This window comes from Electrophorus electricus, chromosome 4 (genome assembly GCF_013358815.1).
Source record: "Electrophorus electricus isolate fEleEle1 chromosome 4, fEleEle1.pri, whole genome shotgun sequence".
Taxonomy (NCBI): domain Eukaryota; kingdom Metazoa; phylum Chordata; class Actinopteri; order Gymnotiformes; family Gymnotidae; genus Electrophorus; species Electrophorus electricus.
The window spans coordinates 21798326-21812085 of NC_049538.1; the positions used below are offsets into that span (position 1 = coordinate 21798326).

Below are 13760 nucleotides of genomic sequence, written 5' to 3' on the forward strand. Positions count from 1 at the left end.
GGATGACAGGCTGGGGAAAGGGGGAGGGAGGGGGCAAATGAGAGAGAGAGAGAGAGAGAGAGAGAGAGAGAGAGAAAGAGAGAGAGAGAATGATGAGCTAGCTGTAGATCACTACTACCGAGACCTGTGTGACAGGATGGGCATAGAGGAGGCTCGCGCAAAAGTGTGTAATTTCCAGTGGCTCTATCAATCAGAGCTTTATGGGCAGTCTGGAATCCTCTCCCCACAGATGGATTATTATTAAGTCACATATAACTCACTGGAAGCTAAGGGCCAAGCTAGGTGGTTGAGGGGTTGGGCATCTCCCTCCTTTATCACAGGGATAACTCTCACATATCTAATGTGGCGATAGTCTTTGTTACTTTTGGGTCACTTTGTTCAGGATTTTCACATGTTACCTTTGTTACAATTTCAGAGGAGTATTGGTGATTATGTTTAAATTATCAAACTTAAATTCTGCTGTTTTATAAGATTCAAGTTACTTGGATGTGTTCATTACTCAAAAAAAAAAAGCAACACTGACAGCTAAAAAAAAATTACAGAGTGCTGCAAGAGATAATATACAATCTCACATTTAGAGAGGGTAGCAGCATGTACGTCTTGGTAGAGGGGTGGGATTGTAAGGCTCAAGATTAGAGTGCAAGGATTTTAAAAAGATTTTAAAAGTTAACTTGTGAACTGCCGTTTTTATGTCACAGCCGAGACAGAGCTTGGCATCATTTTACTTTAATACTGTAATGCTCTCTTCACTCCTATCCCCTTACCACTTTAAGTCAGTGGCCTTTGAAAGTGGCTTCCCTAACTTAAAGTTGTTATGCGAGTCAGTTTGTAAGGTGGAGGTGGATGGGGGAAACAGAATAGCCAGTGAAAGTCCCTGGCTGGGCAGATACGGCATTACAGCAGATCCCTGGCTAATAGCAGCAGCAGTAATTGAAGTATTTAACAACATGAGGATTAAAGCTCAGCAAAATAAATGCTGTTGTCTTTGGGTTACATACAAAAAGAGAAGAGGTATGGAGAGTCAGGCAGTTACAGAGAAAGTGAGGGGTTGCATAAAGAGACAGGAATGTAGAGAGGGGGATAAATTGGAAGATGAGTCAAAGCGAGACATGCAGCAAAAGGGAAGGAGTGGACAGAAAAGGAGAAATGAGGCCATAAACAAGATATTGAAAAAGTGCTTGAGGGATCCTTCTTATCCAAAACCAGACATAGAAAGAGAGAGAGAAAGAGAGAGAAAGAATGTGTTTGTGTATGTGCATGTGAGTCTACTTTGTGCAATAAATGAGTTAGTCAGTATGTAATAGCAAAAAGCTTAGAACAAACAATGGTTGACATGTTAGTAAACAGAGTAAAAGTTGGAGATATTGTCCATGTGTCCATGCTGTCAGAGAGATCTGCTCAGTCTCCCCAATTCCTCTTAAAATTATGATACATCCCAAAGGTCTCACACGCTGTAGCATTTCCTCTCCAATGCTGCTTCATAGAGATCATTATGAGTTGCAATGAGAGAATTTCTGCAGCTGAATCGACTCTTACTGCCCAGACTGCATCATCAGCCATTTGATGGATTATTTCTTAAAAGTGCTGTTCTTTGATCTGCTGTTAATGGGCTTCTCCATGGAGCTAAACTGTAGTCTGCTGGGTTGGTTGTGGATGTTCTTTCACTGCCCACCCACTTCCCCATTTCTTCCTGTACATATCTGCATCCTGGAACTCCCTCAGTTTTAGTGTCAGTGGTTTAACTTTGAAATGTCAATTCTTCAGTTATTAAATGACACTTCAAAGGACAGAAAATTGCATTTTTAATCTAAAAACTATTATGCAAAATATAGCATTCTTAAGAATAGCTCTTTAAGGTACTTTGTAGGCATTTTTTTCTTATTTAGTTCATTAAAATTGTTGGTACTTTAAAACTTTTAGATTACACAGAATGTGCATTTCTATTTTAAGTAGAAATGAGTCTCTTTGACATCTCAGATCTGTAGGAGGTCAGGTGTTTGGATCAGTGGCAATGCTAATTCACCATATCAAAGGCCGTTATCAATATTAGTGGATATGTCTTATTATCAGTGAATATGCTTCTTTTAGAACTTTTTATTTTCCATTTTCTTGTTTCTCCCTGTTTCTCACACTCTTGTGGATAAATCTTTTGCACTAGAGCTTAGAGTGTCATTTACACAAATACAGGCGAATGTCATATGTTACATACTCTTTTTTCTGTGTTTTAGCCCCCACAGAATCTCCACTGCGGCCCAGTTTAGGTAAGCAGATGTACCCAATCACTGAGATTTCCTTCTCAGCAACTGACTGCTTATCCTGTTCTATTTTGCTTAACAGATATTTAGCCTTTTCCACTTTTATTTGTGGTCTCTCTCTGTATTGCTTTTTGCCATGCTGTACAGCTGAGGTTCATGGAAACCATGCTGTTCTACGTGATGACTTTGACTCCAACCTGCAAGGAGAATTGGAGCTCAACATCTGGTGGGTACGCAGTAAACAGATTGTGCACTTGTGCTTGTTTGCCAGAGCAATGTTAATTCCATGTCACTGTCTTTCTCAGGTCAGACTGCCGTAACTGCGAGGTAGGGGAGCAGTGTGGTGTGCTGTTGCATGGTAAAGCTGTCACTTTCTGTGAACCCTTTGGACAGAGAGAACTGGTAATTACCTTTATCATCTGGACACTTACAACATAATGAATTTACATTTCAGCCAGAAAGTACAAACATAATAATTTTTAAAAATCAATCATTACAAAGCTAATTAAAATATATTATTTCATATACAGACTTTGCCAAGAAAAGTTAGGTCTTAAACTCTTTCTTGCTTAGTGTGCAGTGAAATCATATTACATTTAGTTATCAGATTGTCCATTCAAATTGAAATATCAACCTGTCTATTTAGGTTGTCCCAAAATCTACAACTGTGTACTGATCTAAGAATTGAGAAATTTATACAATGTAAATTTACATGTTTAGTTCTGTAGAAAACTGGTCTACAATATTAAAGAAATAGGTAAACTATTGATTGATAATATTTTATGTTGCTTGTATTTCTTCTGCCAATGAGATGAGTGAACATACATTTTGGGGTTTTATTTTGCTTAGCATTACCTCAGCTGGGCAGAAGCTTCACGTGCAGTGGAGCACACATAAATTGAAAAACAAGCCATATACTGCAAAGGAAACAGCAGATTTTTATGATACTTATGCCTTTCTGTCTAATTCTTTTTCCAGACCACAGTGGCACTGAACACAAGCACAGCTTCTGTACTACAATTTGCCCTGGGTGAGTAATGCCTAGTGTAGTCATAATAATTTAAAACTGCAACATACAGTGAAAGGAATTTCATCTTTGCATAATGTGGAAGACATGGATCATATGCAAAACCTATTCTGTATACATATCATACAACAATTTCATATTTTACAATTTCAGCAATTTTGTATTCTTTCATATGATCTGTGTGTCATATTTTATTATATAGTTTGAGTATGAATTGATTATGACTTACTTGATGCATACACAGACTGTTATTGAGTTTGACCCAAAATAGATAGGTAGGACTGTATAAGTAGAATGGAGAGGCTGTGCTAATTTCCCCAACAGTAGTATAGCATCATCTGTATAGTCTACTGCATAGAAAGTGCCTGGATTACTAATTTTTGCCACTAGCAAGCTATCAGTCCAGTCATTTAGAATATAGAAAAAGGGACTGGGGCCTAATAGCGAAAGCAGTCCAGAATAAATGAGTATCACCAGGGCAGTACCTCAAAAAACAGTAGCCTGCAAGCTGTTCCAGTTTTGCTTACTTAAATGGAGACGATTGAAATTATTGTCAAATTTCATTTTATATTTATGTATACTTTTAAACATACTTATCTAAAAATAATTAAATAATTAGTTTAAAATAATTACTTTACATTTAAATTTTATTTTAAATAATTTCAAAAATAATTGGTTTAAAAGAACAACTAAACTAATACCCAAATAATACTCAACAACACATTTCTTTCCTCCTTGCTTTTGTATATTACTTGGTAGACATAAACCATGCAGCAGGTAAGCAGTCCAATATTGTAGTAACATGGCTGTAACCTCCACTGAATGTGGCTGATTAGGAGTCCGCTCTCTGAAGAGCTATAATTCCTCACAGACAAGAGTAGGTCTCACTGATGAGTATTACTTTGTCAGCATGCTTTAGCGTCTCCCTTTAAAACCTTCCATGCTGTTAAGGCCATGGTCACACCCAGCCAGCACCAGCTATCCACATATGGGCTATGAAGCCCAGGGCTCCAGTGAGCTGATCATTTATTTCTATAGCATGACACTGTTTAGACATGAATTATGCAAGACCAGAAAAAGAAGGGAGGGCTCAGTCCTTAGGGTACCAGTGGATCATAGCCAGCCTATATGAAGAAATGGAAATGACGGGAGGAAAATAGCTGACATATTATTTCTGTATTTTTTTGCAAGCTGCCTCTCCAGGGCTTAGCTTGATGCTAATACACCAGGCTGTCCATTCATGAAGTATGAGTGTCCTAGCACTGTTCACATTTGTGTGTGTGTGTGTGTGTGTGTGTGTGTGTGTGTGTGTGTGTGTGTGTGTGTGTGTGTGTGCGTGCATGTGTGTGTGTGTGCATGTGTGTGTGTGTGCATGTGTGTGCGTTGTTTATTCTCTTCTTTAGGCTCTGGATCATGTCGCTTCAGTTACTCGGATCCCAGCATAATTGTCTCCTACAGTCTGAACAACTCAGATGACTGGACCACTTTGGAGAAGATCAGGTCTTTCTCTTTCTCACTCTCATTTATATGCCACTTATCACCCAGCTGTACATCTCCAGTTCCTTCGTCTGTTACAGAACACTCGCCCCCTCTTGATCTGTCGCCTCCTCTGCTCTTACGCAAGTGATCTTTTTATTTTTCCCCCACTGCTTCAAATGTTCTTTTCTGCCAAATGATGAACTAGTTGATGATATGCTGGAAATGGAATTGGTTCTGATCTAGACACAGAAAGATTCCTTTAACATCAACGTGTCATTGTTCTAACTCTGTGAAAACATTTGATGCTGGTGGAAAACTCAAAGATACCTGTACACTCCTTTCCACATCATTTTGCACAGCAGAATAATACCAATGCCTCCATATAACTTGGATAATGGAGGCAATGGTATGACATATGGTTTTAATCCCCCCTCCTCTTTATGTCTGTCTATTCTTTTTTCAGAGCACCCACTAACAGCAGCACCGTGGTTCATCTCTTGCCAGTGCCCCCAGGCTGCAGGGGGGAGGCGGTACATCTGCGATGGGCTCAGGAGGCTCCACTGGGGCCTGATGGGTATGAGTCTTGTTGGGGACTGGACAATGTACTGTTGGTCAACATGGCTCACAAGCCCACCCTACTGGAAGACAACCTGGATCCTCCCAACACTGCTAACTGGCTCTTCTTCCCTGGTGCCACTGTAAAGGTAACACAGATGATTGTTTAGCAGCCTTGTGTATATAGAGTTCATCTGAGAGATTGAGCCATAGAGTAATCTTAGGGTAAAACTAAAATAAGCAATGAAATTATTGAATTATGTTTTGTTCATATGTAATAAACATTTATTTGTTTCATATAACTGTATGTGTTAAGGTTTTATGTGTAACTTCCTCACTTTTTTATTTGTTACAAAATAATAGCTATAAATCCAAAGTCATTTATGAATTTACTTGCAGTACTTGACATGTTGCTCTTAAAACCTTTTTGAAAAATTTGTAAATAGATTAAAACTAGCCCTACAGTAGATATATTGCTATTCTGTATATTCAATTTGAAATGTGAATAAATCAATAATCTAAAATACACAGAAATTTATAAAGTGCTTATTTGGATATTAGAGCTGTCCATAGTCTTGCTCTTTTACATAATCTTTCATTCCATTTTCCAGCATGCTTGTCAATCAGAGGGGAACACACTATATTTCCATGGTGGAGAGGGAGTGGGTAACAGCTTTGCTTCCACCCGGGACATTGATCTCCATCGGGAAGAAGGGCGGAGCTACTGGGAGGAGGACTTTGAGAGCCAACCTAATGGGTATGAGAACCCATTATAAGCAAACATCATGCCTATCACAATAAACAGGATGTAACATATGACAAACTGCAGGAGGACATGTGTGCAATGGCGATGTTTATTGAGGGCTATTCCAAAAGCACGGTTGTTAGAACAATCCAAGGTCATAATGCAGAGAAATAATGAAACACAACCAGAAAATGTAATGAAACCACAAGGAAACAACTGAGAAATACTTGAGGAAAACACGTTGGCAAAACTCAGTAGACAAATGCTGAATTCAGGTACAAAATCAAGTACAGAAGTACGGTGTCTGACAACGCAAGACTTGGAGACAAGAGATATAAGTACACAGTTAGATAATTGGAGGTACAGCTGAAACAAAGAAAGACAGGGCTATACAAAATATAAGACAAGACTGGGATTAAACCAAAACAAAATCAAAACCACAATGCACTCAGTTCCATTGGCTGCTGAAGGGGGGTGGCAATGACACCAGTACATCTCTTCATTGGCCAAACCCATTGAAGGCACTCCTTTTGATTGCAGATTTTGTCACTTATGTATGCAATAGTATACATAGTGGCACTTCTGGGGTTACTTTACTTTTCCACGGCATGATAGCTTACACCAGTATACTTCTTACTGGTAATACACTAAGCAGGGATTGGTTCTTCAAGGGTACTGTTGTGCTTAAGGAGCAAGAATTATGGAAAATTTTGAAGATGAAAAAATCTGAAGTTTGTTTACGTATGTGAGAGCGAGAAAGAGTGGATGTCAGATTTAGTAAACAGCTGTCGTGCTGTTGTATGTTGTTGTGTGTGTTTGTGAGTTGTGTAAATGTGCGTGCATGTTATTCATGCATTGTGTGTGTATGCCTGTGTGTGTGTGTGTGTATGTGTGGGGGGGCAGGCGGGTGGTCACACTTTTCCGGCTGTAATGCTGATTAGAAAGATTTCAGCTGTGGCCTCCAATCTAGTTATATAAAGTTTTTTCTTAGACCTGCTCTGTGTACACATGTGTGTTTGTGTGTGTTTATGTGTGCAAGAGTTTTCTCAGTGAGATCCTCCACATATGTTCAGACAGATATATTTTCCAGTCAAAATGAGAAATAAAAAATGGTGTACTTTTTATCTTGAGCAAGGGCAAAAAGATATATGGTTTCCCCATAACCAGTTGTATCTTCAACTGTTTTGTTTCTTTTATCATGTCTTGTTAATAATGAGAAAAAATTACCCTCATATAATAGACAGAGAAGTTCTCTGTCTTAAGACATCTGCAAATAATTTGTTTCTAAGCACAAATGTAGCTACATAATTTACAATGTATTCTGAGCAGACAGATTGCCTCCACAGAGGCACAGAATCTGATTTTAACAGTTACCACCTTTTCACAAAATGCTGCAAAAGCTGTACAAATTTGTAGATGTGGGATTAAGTGAAGTAAAGCGATAAAACTAGTCCCTACTTCTGTGGTTATTGTGCACTGTCCTTTTTTGTGAGAAGACCTTTCAAGCCAAAATAAAGAGTATTATGTTGTATCTGTAATATCTGGTTTTAAAAAAGTCACAAATAGAGATGTATAGTTCAGTTTGGTTACCATCTTGTTATACTGTGACATTCATGTTCATTTACATATTAAGCCAGTTTTGCACTTGGGCAAATTAATTTGTATATAAATTAAATCTTGTTTTTTAAGTATTAATTTGGTAGTCTCTTACATGCTACAAAGTATTATATTTATCATATAAATATCTTTCAGGACTGCCAACCTAATATGGATTGCTGCATATGCAGAACATAAATAGTATGAAGACTGAAAAACTAATTGGCTCAGTTAAATATAATGTAAAGATGACTGAATATAGGAAGCTAGTTACAAAAGCTACTAAAAACTGAATTCAGCCATGTGTTTTTAGTTGAATTCTAAAAAAGACCCATGTTGTTAAAATGAATTTTGAACTAATCCCTGTGTTCTTTAGCTGGGACATTGAGGGGGCAGTCTATGGTACCCAGTGTGGAGAAGTTGAGTCGGGCTCTGCACTAGTGTTCCTGGGGGATGGAGAGAGAAAGGTGTGCACCCCCTACCTGGACTCAACCTTATACGGCAACCTGCGCTTCCATTTTACCATGGGTATGGATTGCTTCTGTGCATTCACTGTAAATAAATATGAATGCAGTGTGATTCTGAAGAGTAAAACGTAGTTTAATGTGAGATGTATTGTGTGTTTGTGTGTGTGTGTGTGTTAGGTGGTGGGGAATGTAACCCTGGGGAGTCACATGACAATGATGTTATCGTCTTTGGTCGGTCCCAGGGAAGAAGAGACCATGTCCTTTTGGACACACTTCCATTTTCAGCCTACAGGGTAAATTCTGAGAAGCTCTCACTACCCCAAATACTCACAAAATTTGATTTGTTTCTTTGTTGTTGTTGTTTTTTTACTTGTTTAGGTAAACTTGGGTAGATTGTTTGAGAAGATGAATTAGGTCATATTTTATTAAATACAAAAACTGAAATCAGAATTCAAGCATTCAAATTAATTAAATATTTTAATGTTTCAAATCCATACATGCAAATGACTCTGTGTCAAAACTAACTTTTACATTTACATTCATTGGGAATATATTTTTGTCCAAAGTGCCTTTTTTTTTTGTCCAAAATGAGTACAACACTGATAAAGGAGTTGAACTGAAGGCCTCAGCTTCAGTAAGTCTGTTGGGAGTCACTCCAGATCAGGACAGAACATTGCATTGTTTATCAGATTCAGTGGAAGAATTTGACTGCCTTGTGTATGTGTTTAATCATCTGTAGCTGTCAGGGAAAAAATGTAAGTTTTTATTTTAATTAGGCTTTTATAAATAAGTAAAACACATGGCTTTTTGTCAGCTTTCTGCCACAGGACATGATGATGTGTAATTTGTCACCCTGTCTAAGAACTGTTTGTCTGAGGTATCTAGTAATTATGCTAGGACAAAACATGATGAAACTATTTAAAAATAATATAATTAGGCTTCATAATCATAATCTTGGTATGATTTTTTTCTTTAGTAGTTGTCACTATATACAATAAGTATGGAATTACCTAATAAATTGCCTGTTCTCTATACAAATGCATCTATGCATAGGTATAATGCCTTAAACTTGCACAAGCTTAATGTAGGTCTATCTGATGTTAACTACTATGGAAAACAAATCTTATCATGTACGTTCATCATTCTTGTAACATAAGCTTTCATTCATGTTCATTCTTAATGTACATTTGCATAGTTAAGAGGTTACTAAAAAGTTGTATCCATAACTTTGAACTAAAACTTTGAGCTTTAGTCATAGCTTTTAGTTCATTTCTTAAACTTATTGTATCTGAGTTTAACTACTGAAAAACCTTGGCCTCATATTATTTCATCTTTCCTGAAGCAAAACACTGCATTCTCCTCGAATACCTGCTGTGTTCATTCATGATTTACCCTTGCATAGTTATGAGGTTGCCAAGGAAGCATATTCTAAAGTTTTACCCTCACTCCTCTCCCCCACTCTTCCATGCTTTTATTCTCCTATGTTTTTCTCTTTATGTCTTGCTTTTTTCCTTTGTCTGCTCCTCTAACCTCTCTCCCACCCCTTCCACTCATATCTACCCTCTCCCCCAGAGCCCCTCTGTGGTGTCCATGGCACTGCCTGTGGACCTGCAGACTCCTGTCACTCAGTTCTGTCTGGAACAGAGGTTTCACGCCGGTGCCAACCGCCATGTCTGGGCACTAGACTTTCTGCAGCTTCTGCCAGTGCTGCCTGGAGCCCATACACATATAGCCCAGTTCTCTATCAACCTCGGTTGTGGCTCCTACCAGCCAGCCAACAGGTGCCCACACTGACCACCATGCTCATAATCTGCCTAATTTAAGACGTGTTAAAATGATTTGTTATTTAATGTGATATTTTATAGAAAAATGTCTGTTCAAGGTGAGTTCAACAGGCATTTCAAGCCTGTTCAATACATTTGTTATATTTATGAGGAGAAATACACAGCCATTAAAACTATATAAAAATGGAATGGTAAGATTTAAGGGTGAAATTGCAGTGCTCTTAACTGGTTGACTTATTATTAAATTATTTCTATATAAATTGGAATGCTTCCTGCACTATATAATGAACTTCAGGGTTTGAGAATGTGCAAATACAATCATATATGAAAGCCCAGGTTACTGGTTTAAGCTTAAATAACTAAAGTAAGAAGGCTGTATGGGTTATGTCTCATGACCTGTTCTGTTAAAATATATGTTCCTAAGATGTGGAGATAATAAATATTGTACAGCTGATGAAGACCTTCTGTCCGAAATGCTGTTTCTCTGGACACCTTGTGTACTACACTGCAGTTTTTACATCATCAGTTTTTTTCTACATCTTTAAAAATACACAGCAGTTACTTCCTGAAATCTTCATAAGACATGTATTCATAAGCTCTGTATTGATAAGACATAGGTGTTATGCACCTGTAATGCAGTAACCTAGGTTTTGGTGTAACAGGAAACAGATAATATAATATAACTTTTATGTGTAACATTTATAGTGTGTTTGAAATAACATTGTTTCTGTTATTTATTTATTCAATTTATTCATTGATTTATTAAAAAATATACCAAATATAAATACTAAAACATCTTAATATGTTGCATATTAAAATGTAAAATGTATTATAATTTCAGGGTAATTTCAGAAATGTCAAGGGAATTATTCCAGGGAAATTTTAGAAAAGTCTTAATAAAATGTTCTTTTCTTTCCTCCTCTTTTTTCATACTGATGTATTTCAATGCCAGCGTGAATTTAGAGTTTTCAACCAATCATGGTCGTTCCTGGTCCCTCCTGCATACAGAGTGTTTGCCTGAGCTTTGTTCTGGACCACACCTTCCCCACAGCACAGTCTACTCATCAGAGAACTACAGCGGGTCTGTGTGTGTGTGTGTGTGTGTGTGTGTGTGTGTGTGTAGCATGATTGTACATATCCATCTATAACTCTGTTTCAGTGCAATCAGATCTATTCACTTTTGAGCCTCTATTGTAATATTTAATCTAGTATTTTATATTTCTGTATGGAATACTCTAAGATGTTTTATTGATGTGTGTGTGTGTGTGTGTGTGTGTGTGTGTGTGTGTGTGTGTGTGTGTGCGTGTGCGTGTGCGTGTGTGTGCGTGTGTGTGTGCACGTGTGTGCAGGTGGACAAGGATTTCCATCCCTCTTCCTAATGCTGCTCTCACAGAGAGCACTCAGTTCCGCTGGAGACAGACTGGGACAGGCATAGGGAACATGTGGGCCATTGACAATGGTCAGAGTCTGAACTCAATAATTGCAAAAAAATAGCATTTTTTACATTTATGCCTACATATTTAAAAATATATTTTTAAATATATTGATTTTTAAATATATGCTTTTTAAATGGAGAATACTTCACCAAATGCACAGGGTCATAAAGCACATTTAAAATGAGTTTTCTCGCCCTCTCTTTCCCTCTCTCCTCTCTTTCTCCGGTTATGTGCGGGGGCGGGGAATGTGTGTGGATATGTATGTAATGTGTCTGCAATTGTGTAAACACCTTGTAGTATATATTGGGCCATCCTGTTTGCGGTTTTGCTCTGGGAGAGGACATTGCTCACGCACTGGATGCAAGTATGTACATTCTGTGTTGAGAAGTCTTACAACAGTCAATATTTAAGAATCATTTAAAGTGAACACATATTGATGAATAGAGCATACTTTACTTGCCTTTGCTTTCAATGCCTGTATAAGCTCCTCCCCTCCATTTCTAACCTTCATGCATAGGTGTGACCCAGGGTTTAGTGGTCCAGCATGTGAGCTTGCTTCTCAAACCTTCCCAGCCTTCCTGTCCGAGGGTTTTTCTAGCTCGAGACTCTCCTCATACCACAGCTTTTCCTCACTGCGTGGGGCTGAGGTCAGCTTTGGCTGTGGTGTTTTAGCCAGCGGGAAGGCCTTGGTCTTTAATAGAGACAGCAGGAGGCATCTGGTCACTGCCCCACTGGACAGTTCTCAGGCCAGGTAGACGGATCACATCACACAAGCACATCTGTGGTTTAAAAAAGTGACTCTTAACAGGTTCATAATAACATGGTGAACATCTGGATTCAACCATTTAAACATTTACAGTTGTTATACATGCTAGATGTTCAGCCACATTCTTTAAAGGCATCTGGATTAAACCACCTATTTTAATTTAGTCTCGCTCATTTACAGAGCAATTTAGTTTATCTGATTAGTCTACATGCAGTTGTTATTGCTGTATAATATTCTTGTTTGTCATAGTTATCCCAGCATGAGACCAAACTACCTTTACCTAAATTACATGTTTGGAGAGAATGTGGTCAGAGGGCAGATTCCTCTATGCTTAAGAATGTTTACTTTCTTTTGCTTGTTATCTTCTGACCACTCTGACCAGCATCAAAGCCTAGAGTAATTATGATTGAGTGGGATTATGAGTGTCAGGTACACTTTATTCGTTTCTACCTGTTTCCATCTATCCATGCGTATAGGTACCTGCAGTTCACTCTAAGGCTGGGTAGCCGTAGTATTCTCAGTTCCTGCCCTGCCCCAGATAAGCCGGGAGAGGGTTTACTGCTGCATTACTCCTCAGACAATGGCATTACCTGGACACTGCTTCAGCATTACTCTTACCAGGGCTTCCATGAGCCTAGGTACAACAACCCACACAATGCCATAACTTACACTTCCTGCTCTAGATTTAGGTTTCACTTGTGGCTAAAGTCTGTAAAATCAGTACAAAAGGTCTGTATGAATTCAACATCCTACATGTGCAATTCCTAAATGAGGACTGTTCAGATAAAATGCATGCCATATTTTTCAGCATTGTGTGTGTTTGGGCCCATATTCACTGAAACTAAAACTCACAATGAACCACACAGTTTAGCATGTAGTCTGCCTCTTTCAGAATTGTGTCGGTTGAGCTCCCTCCTGGGGCACGGAAATTTGGGGTGCAGTTCCGCTGGTGGCAGCCATACCACTCAGGCCGTGGGCAGGATGTGTGGGCCTTGGATGAGATCAGCATGACCTCTGTGCTGTTTAACACTATCAGCCTGGATTTCAGCAATGTGCTGGATGTCACTCAGAGTTTGGGCTTCTACCTGGGCCATGTGCAGCCCTACTGCCAGCATGACTGGACACTGAGGTATGGCCATGGGTGGACATCTTTGCTTCAACTTTACTTGAAAGAAAATTTGTTGGAGCATATACACCAGGGTTCTCCAGCTGTCAATGTCAATATTGCTCAATGTCAATACTGTTGATATACATAGAAAATAATGGTAATTGAAAAAAATAATAATATTAAATCTTGAATTGAAATAAATAAAAATTAAATATAAAAGAATAAAGTGCACAAAATCAAGAAAATCAGTGCAATACTTAACCTTAGTGGAAAGCTAGATTGACTAGGTAATGACTTGTAAATGTTATGTTGTGATTTTTTATTATTTTCATATGATAATATTAGTTCTTTAAGGTTTAGGAAATGAATAAAATTAAACCAAATTAAATTGATTGATAAATTAATTAAATTGAACAGAATGTAAATTCAGTTCTCTCTTTCATTAAATTGTTTGTTATTGGATATGTTTCATCATTTTTCAGGGAACTCACCTCTGAACTGAAATAAACTGAATTGAATTGAATAAAAATCTAAACACACTG

The 13760-nt window shown here is 38.1% G+C and overlaps 1 protein-coding gene across 3 annotated transcripts in view; it reads left to right on the forward strand.

Annotated features, from left to right (window-relative positions):
• reln (reelin) overlaps positions 1–13760 on the forward strand; it is a 95221-nt gene that overhangs the window by 53677 nt on the left and 27784 nt on the right. For all 3 annotated transcript variants that reach the window (XM_027008785.2, XM_027008786.2, XM_027008783.2), the window contains exons 5-20: positions 2229–2261; positions 2403–2481; positions 2561–2657; positions 3234–3285; positions 4686–4782; positions 5225–5465; positions 5928–6073; positions 8034–8185; positions 8302–8417; positions 9697–9905; positions 10861–10989; positions 11258–11367; positions 11642–11708; positions 11862–12095; positions 12587–12748; positions 13003–13239. In XM_027008785.2, the coding sequence (XP_026864586.2) occupies positions 2229–2261; positions 2403–2481; positions 2561–2657; positions 3234–3285; positions 4686–4782; positions 5225–5465; positions 5928–6073; positions 8034–8185; positions 8302–8417; positions 9697–9905; positions 10861–10989; positions 11258–11367; positions 11642–11708; positions 11862–12095; positions 12587–12748; positions 13003–13239 (2161 nt within the window). The remainder of the gene's footprint in view (positions 1–2228; positions 2262–2402; positions 2482–2560; positions 2658–3233; positions 3286–4685; positions 4783–5224; positions 5466–5927; positions 6074–8033; positions 8186–8301; positions 8418–9696; positions 9906–10860; positions 10990–11257; positions 11368–11641; positions 11709–11861; positions 12096–12586; positions 12749–13002; positions 13240–13760) is intronic.